General features: G+C 40.7%; 1 protein-coding gene across 1 annotated transcript; it reads right to left on the bottom strand.

Moving 5' to 3' along the window:
- Window positions 1–402: 402 nt before the first annotated feature.
- Window positions 403–15373, bottom strand: zgc:112982 (uncharacterized protein LOC503771 homolog). Its single transcript, XM_060899797.1, has 11 exons — window positions 15185–15373; window positions 12002–12045; window positions 11372–11896; window positions 10034–11038; window positions 5131–5300; window positions 4916–5042; window positions 2243–2300; window positions 2015–2139; window positions 1028–1115; window positions 834–939; window positions 403–754 (listed from the first exon to the last, which is right to left on the bottom strand). The coding sequence occupies exons 2-11, from the start codon at window positions 12037–12039 to the stop codon at window positions 741–743; spliced, it is 2256 nt and encodes a 751-aa protein (XP_060755780.1). The 5' UTR covers window positions 12040–12045; window positions 15185–15373; the 3' UTR covers window positions 403–740.
- Window positions 15374–17237: the final 1864 nt, after the last annotated feature.

The following is a 17237-nucleotide window of genomic DNA, read 5'->3' as shown; positions in this document are numbered from 1 at the left end:
AGCGTGCAACGTGAACGCCGTTCTATGGCCCAGAGCAAGTCATGCTACGTTTGTCCACTTTTCTTTACATGCGTGTAGCGTGTAGTGTGCAGCATGCAGCGTGAACCTTCTATGGCCCAGCTGCCTAAAGTGATGGTTTGGATCATACTTGGGTGCCAAGTGCAATGAATAAACAGTTATGACAACTTTTTTTTTGTACATTTATTTCATACAAAACTATGTACAACATTTAGATGACTACTCAACATAACTGCAAATGTTTCTCTTAGAACTGATTAAAACAATGAAGGGGAACAAAAAGGCAAAGAATGGACCGAAACAATCTAAAGTGGATGCTTTTTTCCTCAATAAAAAGAAACTCACTCCTTTTAATATAAACAAAGCACACTCTGGACACATGAATATGAGCAGGTTCTGAAAAGGGGATTACTTTTATTCTGATGACAGCTGTTCACGAGGGAGAGGGCTTAAACATTACAGAATGCTGGTGACTAAAAATGAACCACATCCACAAACTTCATGATCGAATACATAATGTTCTTTAAGTTTGCTTCATAAACCACTTTTAAAAAATAAGCAATGTACGAGAATCTGCGCTCGACTAGCTGTGAAATTTCACACAAGACATATTACAGTCTACTAACGAAAACAGTAACAACTGAAGCCGATAACACACCATCATGTAAGTTCAAGAAGCAGTCATGTTTACGACCCCCAGAGCTTCACTTTATTCCAGTTCCTCACCATCGGGCACCTGGAAGACATGAAGAACATTACTGAGTGCGAATGACACTTAAGGCCATGCTGTAAAATGGTGTCCGTATATTCCTTACCTTTACTTGCATTCTTTTTCATGCGTGAACCATGTCGACTGCGGACGCGGTTGAAATTCCGTCTGGCATTGAAATTCCGTGCGGGCCTCTTTTGACGAAGTTCATCCTGCAGCAGAGAGACACACACAACAATACTCTGAATATCTCATCATTTTACACACACAAAAAAAAGCATAACCAACCAATCCACTTACCCAGTGTTCTGTTTGCTGAGGCACCTCCTCGGACCAGCCTGCTTCACACGGGTCTTCATCGCCTATATATTCAGGCTCGTTCTCTTGACTAAGCATCAACATGAGCGCACACAGACACCAAAAAAAAATCTTGGTTAAAAAAAAAAAAATTACACTAAGTAACTTTAAAAACGCACATTGATAAAACTTGCTGAATTCGTGCTGAGTTTATCTCAAGAAGAAAATAAATATATCACAATGGAAAAATAACTTTGTTTCGCCCGAATAAGTTCCAAATCTGTGCTCAAATCAGAATTTAAGGGAGTTGTACTCAATAACGTACAATATGACTCGGGTAGTCAATGACATGGACAGGCTTTAATTTTCAAACAAATTTTGCATACACTGTACACACACAATCTTGCCTATAAATACCCGGGGGAAATGATGGGAAAATTGTCATTATTGAAGATGCCACGCCTAAGCCAAAATCAACGTGAACAGGCCATCGGGATGTTGCGTGCCGGAAGTACACAGACAGAGGTCGCTCGGCACTTCGGTGTTCATCATTCGACCATTTCCCGTTTGAGTCAGCGTTACAGACAGACAGGGAGCACCAGGGATCGTCCACGCCCTGGTCAGCCTCGAGTCACGACGCCAGTTCAGGATCAGCACATCAGGCTAGCTCACCTCCGTGACAGATTCCCGACACCCTCAGTCACTGCTGCTGAGACCCCTGGACGACGCAGACCCAGAATCTCCAGCGTGACGGTCCGAACATGGACCAACTGTCACTTTGAATTTTTTTACTGTGAATTAATTCTTGAGTTTGACAATAAATGTCCTTTATCGATGTTTCAAGATGTGTGTGCATTACATACAATATCATAAATTTCAAATATATGCATGGATCTAAAGTGATAGCGTGTTGAATTCCATTGTGCGTTTTTAAAGTTACTTAGTATAGATTAATATCTATTAATAAAGGCCATAAAGCAGGTTTGGTACCTCTCATGCCGTATCTGAGAGAAGTTCCCTCCAGCGATAGTGATCTTCACGCCTTCTAGTCTCTCCTGTCTTTTCCTCTCCAGGTCATGCCTGAGATCACCAGGAGCAGGAACATGTGGTTTCCTCTGTGACCAAACAAGGTGGATTTTAATAAGCAACCGAGGACTTTAAACCAAGCCAGATCACGTTATTTATGCAGATGAGATGATGTAACGTGCTGTGATTTACCTGCATCGGTCCAATCTTGCAGAAAATCTGAGTGTCTAAAGACGCAGAACCAAGTGGCCTGGAGGATTCATAAATATGAGAGAGAAAATGTTAGTTTTTGTCTTTATGGGGGTGAAATAATGAGGCTTCACTGGAGAAAGCGTAGTTTAGCATCAGTCCAATCTCAAGTGACTGAAAACTGGTCAATGTCCAATACTGACCTTGTGCTGCGATCGTAATCCTAACCACTTTACACAATGATCATGAACTGTGTGTTCACTTCATAGATGTTTAAACCAAAGTCGCGAACCAACTCTAACGCTACTGCGGGACGGAGTATTTGACAGTCTTTGTGTAGCTAAGAAAAGTCATTTTAAAATGCAAGGGAACAACTGATTTCCGCATCAGAGGATAAACTCATCCTCAGGGAAGAGTTTGTACTGTTGGACGATACACACCTCTGGTGGTGTTACGAGCAGACTCTGAGATCTCTTCAGAAAGAAACATTAAAATTACAGTGGTGCTTTAAAAAGTCTGTGAACCCTTTAGAATTTTCTATATTTCTGCATAAATATGACCTAAAACATCAGATTTTCACACAAGTCCTAAAAGTAGATAGAGAGAGCCCAGTTAAACAAATGAGAAAAAAATATTATACTTGGTCATTTATTTATTGAGGAAAATGATCCAATATTACATATCTATGAGTGGCAAAAGTATGCAAACCTTTGCTTTCAATATCTGGTGAGACCCCCTTGTGCAGCAATAACTAGAACTAAATGTTTCCAGTAACTGTTGATCAGTCCTGCACACCGGCTTGGAGGAATTTTAGCCCGTTCCTCCATACAGAACAGCTTCAACTCTGGGATGTTGGTGGGTTTCCTCACATGAACTGCTCGCTTCAGGTCCTTCCACAACATTTCCATTGGATTAAGATCAGGACTTTGACTTGGCCATTCCAAAACATTAACTTTATTCTTCTTTAACCATTCTTTGGTAGAACGACTTGTGTGCTTAGGGTCGTGGTTTTGATGCATGACCCACCTTCTCTTGAGATTCAGTTCATGGACAGATGTCCTGACATTTTCCTTTAGAATTCGCTGGTATAATTCAGAATTCATTGTTCCATCAATGATGGCAAGCCGTCCTGGCCCAGATGCAGCAAAACAGGCCCAAACCATGATACTACCACCACCATGTTTCACAGATGGGATAAGGTTCTTATGCTGGAATGCAGTGTTGTCCTTTCTCCAAACATAACGCTTCTCATTTAAAAGTTCTATTTTGGTCTCATCCGTCCACAAAACATTTTTCCAATAGCCTTCTGGCTTGTCCACGTGATCTTTAGCAAACTGCAGACGAGCAGCAATGTTCTTTTTGGAGAGCAGTGGCTTTCTCCTTGCAACCCTGCCATGCACACCATTGTTGTTCAGTGTTCTCATGGTGGACTCATGAACATTGGCTAATGTGCGATAGGCCTTCAGTTGCTTAGAAGTTACCCTGGGGTCCTTTGTGACCTCGCCGACTATTACACGCCTTGCTCTTGGAGTGATCTTTGTTGGTCAACCACTCCTGGGGAGGGTAACAAATGGTCTTGAATTTCCTCCATTTGTACACAATCTGTCTGACTGTGGATTGGTGGAGTCCAAACTCTTTAGAGATGGTTTTGTAACCTTTTCCAGCCTGATGAGCATCAACAACGCTTTTTCTGAGGTCCTCAGAAATCTCCTTTGTTCATGCCATGATACACTTCCACAAACGTGTTGTGAAGATCAGACTTTGATAGATCCCTGTTCTTTAAATAAAACAGGGTGCCCACTCACACCTGATTGTCATCCCATTGATTGAAAACACCTGACTCTAATTTCACCTTCAAATTAACTGCTAATCCTAGAGGTTCACATACTTTTGCCACTCACATATGTAATATTGGATCATTTTACTCAAGAAATAAATGACCAAGAATAATAAATTTTGTCTCATTTATTTAACTGGGTTCTCTTTATCTACTTTTAGAACTTGCGTGAAAATTTGATGTTTTAGGTCATATTTGTGCAGAAATATAGAAAATTCTAAAGGATTCACAAACGTTCAAGCACCACTGTATGTCTTTATCCAAACTGCTCTAAATTTACTGAATAGTGTCAATAGTTTAATTCTAAAACACTTTAAAATACATTTTCAAATGAACTCCAGACCTCTTTTAAAAAGAGCATGCCAAATTGGTACTTTTGCTGTAATAGAAACAAAAACCAGCAAAAACCAGCGAGTCAAACTGGCGGATGTGCAGTAGCCCTACAGCTCAGATTTTCTTTCCCGCTACTAATTAAGCCAAGAACTGCAAACATTTCTTGGCAATGTTGGTGAAATTTCAAGACAAGCGTGTGATCTCTCTTAAGTTCTAGTCCACAAACACTAAAACTCAGGTAAATCTGAAAATTAATTATTTCAGGTCCGTTTTTCTTCTCTCTCCAAGTGAAATCCCATTGTTTTCACCTGTCACAAACACCAATTTTCAAATCTGCTCTCCAAACTGGATAAATCTGTTGGAGCATAGGTAAGGGGGAAACGCAGCTTTTCAAAATCGTCCCCATTCCTGATGCTCAGTGGCAAACGGACTGAAGCATTCTTAGTGCGATGAGAATATTGTACAAAAATACAGCAACAGTTTTGTATTAAGCATGACACAGCTACCTGTTTACGACAGGCCTGACGGCCTCCATCTCCTGCTCTTCATCGGTCAACTCATCCACCAAAGAATACTCTTGTTCGTTAGAGAACCGTTCATTAAGTGTGACGCCTTGACCCTGAAAATAATTTTCTGATAAAATAAAGAACATATAATGTTAACTCAAATGGGTTAATGCTGATTAGCTGCAAGCAACTCGATTAAACCAAACATATCTGACCTTTGACCTGATGCACCAGAGTGATGATCTCTTGTGCGAAGGTCCCAGAATGCATTGGAGTCTCTCTATATGTCCCAGAATGCTCCAGCATGGGCAGGAAGTCGAGACGTTGTCGACCCACATTGACCAAATCGAGTGACAACTGCCTTTCAGACGAATAGCCTAAGTGGCTACATAAAGGATTGGGGAAGAAAGCCACCACAATATTCAAATAGCTCCCAGGTTCATACACAGAACCTACCATGTATGAATTATGGAACTGACCCTTCACTAAACTCTTTGCTAAAACGCAAAAATATTAAATGACCAATCATAACTTGGCGACTGTATTTAGGCATGAGCACCTCTGACAAGGTTTCAGGACTTAAAATGCTGACCGTGAATGAAGCTGTAACGGTGAGATGACAATTTCAATGGATGACTGCAATACCTAACCAAAGTCCCTATCTAGGCAAACTTCGTAATGCATTATGATTTCTGGATGACAATTTCCATTCCTGAAGTCTGCATTGAGACTAAGGCTACATCCACACGACAACGGCAACGAGATGTTAAAAAAAAAAAAAATATCGCGTCCACATGGGCAACGGCTCAGTAAAATATCAGGTCCATATGGCAACGCAACGCTTGCTGAAAACGATGCAATACACATGCCACACCTCTAGGGGCGCTGTAAGATGGTCCCTTCGGAGACACCAGAACAATAGAAGTAGTAAGGACGCATGCACAAACTATTATGCGCGAGACTTCATATTAGCCACAAAGTCAGGAAAATCTGTTCGTAAAATTACATTATAATGACCAAATACAATGAAAAGTATTTTTCCAGTCTCACCTGTGAAAGGTAATCCCATGTGATCGCGTTTGGACGGCAAACCTGTTGGTACAGTTAAACGCAGCACATGAATGAGGCATCTTTATTCTCCGCTTTGACCCATCCAATATGGTGGCGAGGATGACGTATGATTCTACACAGAAGGCGGCGTCTTTAATGGTCTGGAATAAATTGAATGCTACACGTTGATGGATTAATTTGTTCTTCGATGCCTTTTTTGAGGAATGTATTGTAGGACTTAAACCAACATCTGAAGAGGTGAGATCGCTCCTTTTTTTCCCTATTTTTGCTGGCGGGATTGACTCTGCCCTAAGAGCTATTCTCTCTCTCTCTCTCTCACTTTGCACCATTACACAATAAATATTCACAGTGAAAATATTTTGTAAGCGCGTTTCATGAACCAAGTTATAGGATTTGTTGACAACTCGCAGAGTTCGTTACACTTCTACCCGGCGTGAAGCACATGTGGTTGTGACGTCATCGTAAACAAATCCGTTCTACTCATCCAGACGACTTCGCAACGGAGCCGTTACCAGATCTTTCCACTCTGGAACCCGTTCTCAAAAGATTTCGTTTTGGGGCACCCAAAATGCCGTTGCCGTGTGGACGCCAGGCCGAAACGATAAACAATTTTATCGGATTCACCTGAATCCGTTGCCGTGTGGACAGGGCCTAACTCAATCTCTCATCCCTCTAAAAGGGTCATCTAATGAGCTAATATAGTAATAGGCTGACCCTTAAGATAGTTTCCCAGGTTTCCCCAAGGAAAAAAATCCAGAGGAAAGAGGACAATGGCGTGTTATGCAGAGTCCAACATACGGCTTAAAAATAAATAAATAAATAAATAAATAAATAAAAGCCATCCTTAAAATCCCATCATGTACTTATGTGCTTATCATACAGGAAAAAAGCTAGTCTTCAATTTACATGTACAAACATTTCCAGTTGACAAAGCTACCAAGTTTGTACATGATCTGCAAGCTTCAGGGTCACTATTTACCCTTTTAACATTTTTTAAAACACTGTCCAATGTTATGTAATGATGGATGTTGAATGATTTATAAAAAGCATACCAAAGACCTTTTTCCATTTGGTCCTCTGAAAGTCAAGACATTGTTTCGTGGAATTACGATAAACATGGTACATCTCATTAAAAATCTCCAGGCTTGAAAGCTTGTCAGATGAACCAACAGTAACCAATTAGTGAAAGGTCAATGGTCCTAAACAGAACTAATCCTTACTTGCTGTTTCTTAAAATACTTAAGCCATTTCATTCCCAACTAGCTACTCAACTGGGACTTGTGTACTCTGTGACTTGGGAAATCAGGTCACTGGCAACAAAGTGTGTACGCTTACGTCGGCCATACAGGTTTGTTAATAACGCCACTTTGAAACCAGATTACTGGTGATTAAATGAAACTGGACTTCTAATCTACAGCTCTACTGTTCAGTGTGTTGGGTTTTCTACAAGTCACCAAATACCAACACACAGAAAAAACCTAAACCACCCTCGAAAGCAAGTGTTACTTTAAGACTCAATTTCGGTGTTTGAACCTGAGTGTGGTGTGAAGAGTTTCAGCAAGTAAGCTAGAAAATATTAGAAACTCCCTTCTCTTTCTCTACAGGGTGTATCTAAAAAGCAGAGGTTGCCGATACAAGTCATCCAATACTCTTCAGTTTTAACGTTAGCCTTGTTGTCTCTCAATTCAAGCTTAAATTTAAGACTTGATAGTGTTATATTATTTTAAACCAAGCCTTTAACTGGTTTAGGTTCTCTTTCAACCTTTGCTGCTTTTAAGTACACCACTGAGTCATAAATGGATGGTGAAAAGTTCATGCCTCTTTTTCACTCTCCATTTGGGTCCTTAGTCCTCCGCTTTGGTGTGAACTTTGAGGAGCTTCTTATCAGTTGAAGACATTCGACGTACAAAGGTTTCCAGATTTATGAGGATGGGTAGATGTCCTTGAATGATACAGGAGTAGTAGTTAGTTAGTGACAGCTCACGTTTGTTCAGAGATCACAGGAAGGAATTGGTTCTTCTGTGTGGCTTATTGCTGGAGGAAGACGACTTGTCCATTTCAGGTAGACGACTTGTCCATTTCAGGTAGACTTCCTGCTTTAACGACTACCAGTTTGAGGATATTTATTCTTGTTCCTAGGTTCTGAAATTGAAGATTTGGAATACTCATCCTGAGAAGAACCATCGGACTGGTCCGAGTTCAGTAAACAAGTCAGAGAAATACTCAAACACACGATGAGCCATTGTACGCTGCCTTTCCAGAGCTTGATGGATCGTTTTTCCATTTAATAGGTGACAAAGGATGCGAGCTAGCTTCTTTGCCCTTTTCTCTGCAAGGAGTTGAATTGGATTTCGTCCATTTTGCGATGCGAGTGTCTACTCTCAGGTCTTTACATCAGTGAGACACAGTACTGATGAGATCTGGGCCTTGAGAACCCATGTTCTTCTGAACGTCCATTTTTATTCTGGGAATTGATAAGTATTTGATGGTAAAGTAGATCCTTTTGCAATCTTTCAACAGTCCAGTCCAGGATAGTGTATTAATGATGAAATAGTTGCCAAAAAAAATAAAAAAATCAAACAAACACTAATCCATTTTCTTTACATTTATTTCTATATCCACAACTTCATAAAAATAGTACCAGTTACAGTGGACATCATCCAAAAAGTGTTTCCTTCATTCAGAAAACAAATTTCTTCTTTGCCTTGATGTCAAAAGCGTCCATCCTCCTTGAAATTAAGGTGAGCACAAGCTGGCAGTTTCAAAAGCTTGCAGCTTTGAGGTGCAATATCAGCCCGGAGGTCCAACATCTCCATGAGGTTCGAGTGTATAAGAGCAAGTGGTGGCTTTCACAAAATCAAGGACCAAATCATTAAAATAATTCTGTGGACTTACCTTCAGTCAGTATTGCTCTGAATAATACATAGCATGCAACATTTAGAGCTGTGGGTACTGGTATTTTGGTGGACGCATCATCTTCACTTTCCTCTACAAAACAGGCCATCAAATAACTCTTGTCCCAAACCAAAGCCTCTTCAAATCCAGCTCAATGATCAGGCTCCTCAAGCACAGATGTGATGCTCACGTATCATAAAAGAATGAAGACTCCTTCCCTCGGTCACTGGGTAAGTACACCCAACTCCTATCCACAGAATGCTAGAACCTTTGGGTGGAATTTAATGACCTCCCATTTGGTTCATTCCATTCTTCATCAAGAGGCTACTTGAGCATCCTTCTCTTCATTGTAGTTGCAACGAATCCTGTGCAATACAAACTCTGCTGCAGAGTTTTCCTTCTTCTGCCACCCTTGTCCAAATTCTTGTCCATAACCTTGGCTAAATGCAACCATTGTCTCACTTGCAAGGTGTTTCACTTGATTTTCTTCCCTTGACCTCCTGAAAGATTGTGGCCAGTAGGCATGCCATGGTAAAACCCTTGGATTTCATATATTTTCAACAATTTTTGCATTTCGTAAGTATGTATAGCACTTGTTGCTAATAACCATGTGATACTCGGCACACCTCACAAATAAGGTGATAGCAGAGAGACAGGATACGATATACCAAATCCAACAAGATCCACCAGGTTAAATACCTGGTATACTTCACAAGGGAACATCAGTTGGGAGTGTTGGGTGTGAGGTCACTGTCTCAAACCACCTTCGGATCGACCATAAAGGGTACCAGGGACCCTTTTTCACCCAGAATAATATGGCGCTTCATCTTGTCACGTGCTTATGGAAGAGTCTGAAGTGTTCCAGTGAGCAAACCATCAAAGGACGTGTGTACGCTTCGGAATTTATTGAGGGAAAATCGATTCTACAAAGCCTGAAGGTCTGCTGAGATATCGGACCAACTTCCATTGGCTTCCTGCATTCTATTTAAAGAAACTTCCATTTTTGTGATATGTAATGGTCCAAATTCCAAAAATGGGTGCTTTTGTACAACAGGTTCAGTCTTCTTTAAGATACATCTTCATGCTGTGTATCTGGAAAAGAGGCATGAACTTTTAACCATACCCTAGAGTACTGCTGCGGCGATACTATACCTGCTCTGTTGCACAGGACGACTCATATCCACTTTGATCTTGAGAGTCTCATGACCGGCAAAATCCATTCTAGTTCCAGGATGGTTTGTGTTACTATGGTGAGGATGTCTTTTCAAAACGTCTCCTTGTCCCAACACACCACCATGATTCCCTCTACGTTGCACCTCTTCCTCCCAGTCATGAACAGAGTCTCTTGCACCATCAATCTCATCCATTCTGAAGTCTCTACCATCCACTGCCCTTTGTCCATAGGGCTCTCTTGAACGTGATCTCATCCTAGGTTGCTCCTTGTGGGGTCGCATGCCTTGCAAAGGACTTCCTCTTTCAGCCGAAGAGGTATGGAATCTTGTGTCTTCCTGAATATGATAGCTTGATGAACCACTGGGGCTATGATGGGATGTTCCTGAACGATGGCTATATTCCCTTCCATGTTTATGGAGTTCCTTGCTTCTTGAGGATTCTCTTCCCCTGCTGGGATCTCTGCCCCTTTGTGGTTCACTGCTTTTTGGATAATCTCTGCCTCTTGGTAGATCACTAGTTCTCAGATGATCACGGCTCCTTGGATGCTCCTGGTGTCTCATAGGACCACCGCCCCTTGGATACTCTCGGTCCCTACCTGGATCATGGCTCCTTGAATGCTCTCGGTCCCTAACAGGATCACGGTTTCTTGGATGCTCTCGGTCCCGAACAGGACCACTGCTTCTTGGTTGCTCTTGGTCCCTAATTGGATCATGGCTCCTCGGATGCTCCCTATCCCTACCTGGATCGGGGTTCCTAGAACGCCCTCGTTCTCTGGTTGGATCGCGGCTCCTTGGACGTTCGCGGGCCCTATCTTGATCGTGGATACTTGGGTCATGTTTTGGGATTCCATGATCATGCTCCACTACAACAGTGGCACAATGTGGACTGAAGCCCCTGCGCGATGTAGTATATTCTTCCTGTGGATCCAAATCTTGGAATCCTTTAAAATGTAGTTGATGTTCCGTATAATTTGCCTTCAGCGACCTGTGTTGGAAAAGCAAGTACAATAATATGTTCAACATTAAATTACTATTAAAAAAAAAAAAGCAAAAAAAAAAAAAGCTATGCTTCCTAATCAACTATCCATTTAAATGTAATAAGCTGACTAAAAATATATACATCTTTTACAACTTGCAGAGTGCTGCCAGGTGATCAGGAACAGCATCAAAAATGAAAATACATACATTTTAAAAAGTCTGAGGTAATCAATTTTTGTATATGTTCCAATATTCTAAACCTTAAAGCTAATGACTTCATAACTGAATCCATGTTTTCTCCACTCCTCTCCTCCGCTTCAGTAGATCAGTGTTCTTGTACCTCTCGCTATAGGAGCTTCTGTCATATCTATCTTCGTGTTCTTCATTAAGATATCCATGTTCCATTCTGTCATATCTCTTTCCTTGTGAATGCCTTGGACTGGAACTTCTTGAATAGCGCCTGTCTACATGAGCAGCATCATGCTCGTTTCTTCTCAGACCTGGAGATTGAATCCTCTGATGCATTTCCACACCATAGTGTGAAGCTTCCTGGGAAGATAATCTCTCCTGAGATAGCTGTCTCGGAGAACGTGCCGAGTTCTCATCAAAACTCTGGACGCTGTCCTGCTCGTGGTACCTTGACATGGACGAAGCTTTCCGCTTTCCGGCACGTCCTATAGCCTCGATGAACTTGGCCCAGTGGTCAACCTGCTCCTCTGTTTGAGAGGATCCGTTATTCCAGCGTTCGGCACCATCGGCATTTCTGTTGCCTACGTTTTCTGAACCTCCCCACAGATCAGAATGCACCGGTGCATGGTACTGCTCAGTGTAATATCCTTCTCGCCTTCCGAGCAAAGTCGAGGTTCTGTATGAACGAAGTTGTCAATAACACGATCAGCCAACAAGAAAAACCCACAAGATCACACTACAATGCAATGTTAATGAGCTCAAACTAATTAAACCCAAATACCTTGAATGGAGAGGGGATCTTGAACGTTGCCGTGACATTGTCACCTTAAAAAAAAAAGAATGTCAGCCACACGACCAGGCGATATAAAAGGTCTAAAACAAACCATGACCCAAAAAAAAAAAAAAAAAGCTTGAAATTTTACGAAAAGGAACTCACTCACAGTGGTGTAAGTTAAGAGTGAGGCCAGAATCAGCCGTGTGACATGACGCTGCATGATAAAAATCAGCAGCAAGTTATTAATTTATTTATTAAATTATTAATTCAACTTCCCCTGGTTCGGTACCTGTTTCTCATCGTATATCCATGCCAGTAAATACAGGAGGAATTGCTACAAGTGACAAACTGCATAATGCTACTGATAGTCAAGTTATTAAAAAAAAAAACAATCACAATCACAAATATTTTATTTCATGTTTAAAAATGTGCCATGACAGGACTTGGCAAGTTAACGGCTTTGAAAATACTTTTCCTTTAACCAAACAAGAAAAAGAATATCAAATTCAAACCTCATTCAAAATTTACTCAAACAATAAACACAAACAAAATGCTTTTTTTTCTAATGTGGAAGAACTTCAAATTCTTTCAGCCACTGCCAATTTAACAAACAGTGGATTTAAAGTGGATCACAAGCACAAAACTGGGCAAAGAAATGTTTAGCGTGGGCACATAAACAATCTGAAACATTCTCGAACCACCGGCCTTTTCATCCAAAAGCTGCTTCTCTAACCATTAGGCCAGGGCTTCCCCTCCAGCTCAGTTCCTTATAAAACTGCACTTATTCTACCTGAGACTAGTAGCTTCTTTTTTTTAAAGCAAAGGGTCATCTCGCACCAAATACTGTCTTTGTTTCATTTATTATGGCTTACTGATTAAAGTTTTTTTTTTTTTTTTTAAGATTGAAACACTTCATTATTTTAAGCCATTTCTTTTACATATGCCTAAGACTTTTGCACAGTACCAGTGTGGGAAATAAGGCCGGACCGGCAGACATTTACTGCTAATTTTCAAACGTGTCTGTCTGTATTTCAAAAGCATCGAACCGGATGGCCCATGAAAAATTGTAAAGATATGGGTCTAATCTGCTTCTAATTTTCTTCCAAATGTTACACTAGGTGAATACATTATGTCGTAACACGGCATGTAAAACGGGGCCCCCGCAGACCTGACTTTAAAAATTCATAACTCGGCCACTGAAGGTCGTAGCCCCGCCAAAATGTACAGGCACCTCCCTCTCCCCGAGTGGCACACTAAAGACGACAATAATAATAATCTCAGTATTCATTGTTGTTTTTTTTGCGTGATGCAGCTGAACTAGTGTTTTAGGGTTGGCAGTATGTGATTGATCCAGTCAGGTGATTAAGAGTTCAGTTTACATGAAACTTTGCAGTACAGTATTATGTTAAGTGCCAAACTGCCAATCAATGGTTATGTTATTATTATGTGCATTTTTCATTCATAATTAGAATGGCAGTCACAGTCATATGCTTTGGAGGATACAGATTTATATTGTAATAGAGTTTTTATTTTCTTCTATTTTCTAAGTTCGAGTCCAGCAGATTTTAGTCTGAATGCCAAATGATATTCCCATGTCTAGTTCTGAGTCATTTTAAGTCCTTTTGTTATAAAGTTACTTGGAATCTCGAACTCAAAATTTTAACTCTATTATGTAAGAATAGTTGTATTGTTAATGACTGAATTTCTTACAGACTTAGTATAAAAAAAATAGTCATTGTTGACATAACGTTTCATGAGTGTTATTATAGTACCTACAGTATATATGAGTACCAGTAAGTTGCAACCAACTGGACCATCCTTGCTCCGCGTACTTCTTTCTAGACACGGAACTGACCTGTGTGCGCTACTGTTTTCTTGGGTAAAACTTTAAGCATGTTTTTCTTGAATCTTCTGACATTTTCTTGTAAATTATATTCAATTCATTGTGTAATCTGGCCTTTGAAGATCACAAAAATGTGCCTGGAAATAACCGAGAAGCCATCTCCAGGCGTCTAAAAGCTCTTCAGCTTTAGACGCCCCCGGCCGCATTGTTCCAGACAGGCTGAAATTTGGACAGACAGACAGACATTTCAGACTCATCTGTCTCGTGACAGTCTACTTAAAATTCCTTATTTATTTCCCACACTGCTCTACTGTATTGCAAATTATGACTTGGGGGGGAAAAAAAAAGTGCAACTGAAATTTTTCCTTGTTTTTTGGGGGATATGTTATTCTTTAAAAACAATAGTTGTCTCGTTTTTAGTTCATAAGTATTTTTCCCCTCTTTAAGGGTTTCTGTGAGGGCTTATAAACCTGGGCTCTGAAATGGGTTGACAGGGATGCACTTGCTCTGCAGAATTTTCCATGTCTTAGTAAGGAATGAGGAATGGAAAATATTGAATATTACACCTTTAGAGTAAGAAATGAATACAAGACTTTAACATGACCTGCTTAGAATGAGCGCAAAAAAAAAGCTTTAAAAAAAAAAAATCACAATCTTCACAATATCACAGAAAAGCATGCAACAAATTATCATGATATTGATCAATATACAGATCATAATCACCATCATCACCTTAAAGCTGATCCAACAATATTACAAATCCATGCATGCCTAATATAGCTTACTAGAAGCAAAATAAATAAAAATACATAGTGTGCACTTTATTTATATAAATAACTGCATTATGTTCCCTGAAATGTCCCCTACACACTAAATAGTGCATTGTGTCTAAAAGGGAGCCATTTTAGATTTAGCCAGCGTGTCGATTGTGCAAAATGATCACTTTAATTTTTAAAAAAACCTTACTAAAATACACAATATTGCTGCCTGGCTTGATTTCAGCATCGAGTGACTTTATAAAATGATTATATGAGCAAGAAAACGCTACTTGTTTTCTTCTACTTGTCGAGTTTACACCAAGTGTTTCCGGCTAGCAGAGTTAGCTAATAACCTTCTAATGTAGCTTGTTAGCTGCTCGGGTTTATGAGCAGGTTAAATTCTGATAATTAATCGTTAATATACAGACATTTTGTTTTTTCTAAGGCTTTCTTACCAAATGACCTTCACTGAGCTCAAAGAAAGCGCGAATGAGACTTTCTCACCCGAGCTAATACAGCAGGCCTGCTAGCATTAGCATTAGCTTTAACATTAGCTTTAGCATTAGCAGGCTGAGCTTCAGCGCTTACCCTCTGCACTTCTCACTGCTCAAAGTGTGAAAAGACGAAACGTCCACCAAAATACCAGATTTCAGCACATGTTCCGCGGATACACCGTGAGCACAAACTAACGAGTTTCTGTCGGTAATAAAGTGCAAAAGCGCAATAATGTTCAGTAAAGAGCGCGTGCTGCCTCCCGTCCAAATGACTCCATGGAGCGTAACCCGGAAGTACATCACTAGATGAGCTGTGAGCTTTCATAACAGGGAAATTAGAGCAGTTTCTTTTTTCTTAAAAAGAAAATACACCGCACTGTGGAGAAGTCTTAGGCACTTGGAAAGAAATGCAAAAAAATGGCTTAAAAATAAGAAATTAAATGTTTCAACATTATAAAATACTACAAACAGTAACCTTTCAGCACTTTTAAAAACCTTTTAATGTCAACTCTGACTGAACAGTGTAATTGTTTTTAACTAGGTGCCCTTTAAATTGTGTGTCTGTATTAGCTTATTATTTGTCATATTAAGTGTAATGTCTTGTTTGTGTTTTAGTATGTACAGTATAGTATAGGATTTGTGGTGTAGTATGTAACTTTGTCTGGTTTTTTATGTATTTTGAAACTTTTTGCTGCCAGTCTTGGCCAGGACTCCCTGGGAGAAGAGTTATTGTAACTCAATGGGACTTTTCCTGGTTAAATAAAGGTTAAATTAAATTAAAAAATTAAATTAAACAGTAATCAGTAAGCCGTACTAAATGAAACAAAGTCAGTGTGAGACGACCCTTTGCTTTAAAAAAAAAAATAGTAGTCTGAGGTCCAGTGAGTGCAGTTTTATGCGGAAATGAGCTGTAGGTTGTACTGAGCATCTTACAGAACCAGCCACAGTTCTTCTGGACACTTTGTCACACTCACTTCTTCATCTCATCTCATTATCTGTAGCCGCTTTATCCTGTTCTACAGGGTCGCAGGCAAGCTGGAGCCTATCCCAGCTGACTATGGGCGAGAAGCGGGGTACACCCTGGACAAGTCGCCAGGTCATCACAGGGCTGACACATAGACACAGACAACCATTCACACTCACATTCACACCTACGGTCAAATTAGAGTCACCAGTTAACCTAACCTGCATGTCTTTGGACTGTGGGGGAAACCGGAGCACCCGGAAGAAACCCACGCAGAAACGGGGAGAACATGCAAACTCTGCACAGAAAGGCCCTCGCCGACCACGGGGATCGAACCTGGACCTTCTTGCTGTGAGGCGACAGTGCTAACCACTACACCACCGTGCCACCCGCCTTCATTATGTCTCATCTCATCTCATTATCTCTAGCCGCTTTATCCTGTTCTACAGGGTCACAGGCAAGCTGGAGCCTATCCCAGCTGACTACGGGTGAAAGGCGGGGTACACCCTGGACAAGTCGCCAGGTCATCACAGGGCTGACACATAGACACAGACAACCATTCACACTCACATTCACACCTACGGTCAATTTAGAGTCACCAGTTAACCTAACCTGCATGTCTTTGGACTGTGGGGGAAACCGGAGCACCCGGAGGAAACCCACGCGGACACGGGGAGAACATGCAAACTCCGCACAGAAAGGCCCTCGCCGGCCACGGGGCTCAAACCCGGACCTTCTTGCTGTGAGGCGACAGTGCTTACCACTACACCACCGTGCCGCCCACCTTCATTATGTTTTCTTTTTTAATCTGAAAAGTGCTCTCTTACCGTATGTCATATGCTGCTCAGATACAAACTTTTTTCCCCTGTAATATTTAATTTTGCGCTAGAAAATGAACATTTGGACTCTAAAATGTTTTTGTACTAACTCAATAATGTCGAAGTCATAAAATAGAAATCTATAACAAAGTTTGTATGAAAAAAAGGAGAGGGGCTAATACTTTTGCACAGTACTGTACATTAAGATAGAGAAAATGCAGCTTCTGAATACAGTACACTCTCAAAAAATAATTAAGTTATTCCATGAACTCGAGTAATCCAGCCACTGGGGGTGCATAAGCGTACTCTTGGTGCCGGTCCCAAGCCCGGATAAATTGGAGAGGGTTGCGTTGGGAAGGGCATCC

This window comes from Neoarius graeffei, chromosome 19, assembly GCF_027579695.1.
Source record: "Neoarius graeffei isolate fNeoGra1 chromosome 19, fNeoGra1.pri, whole genome shotgun sequence".
NCBI lineage: Eukaryota > Metazoa > Chordata > Actinopteri > Siluriformes > Ariidae > Neoarius > Neoarius graeffei.
This window is presented reverse-complemented; position numbering and strand designations above follow the sequence as displayed.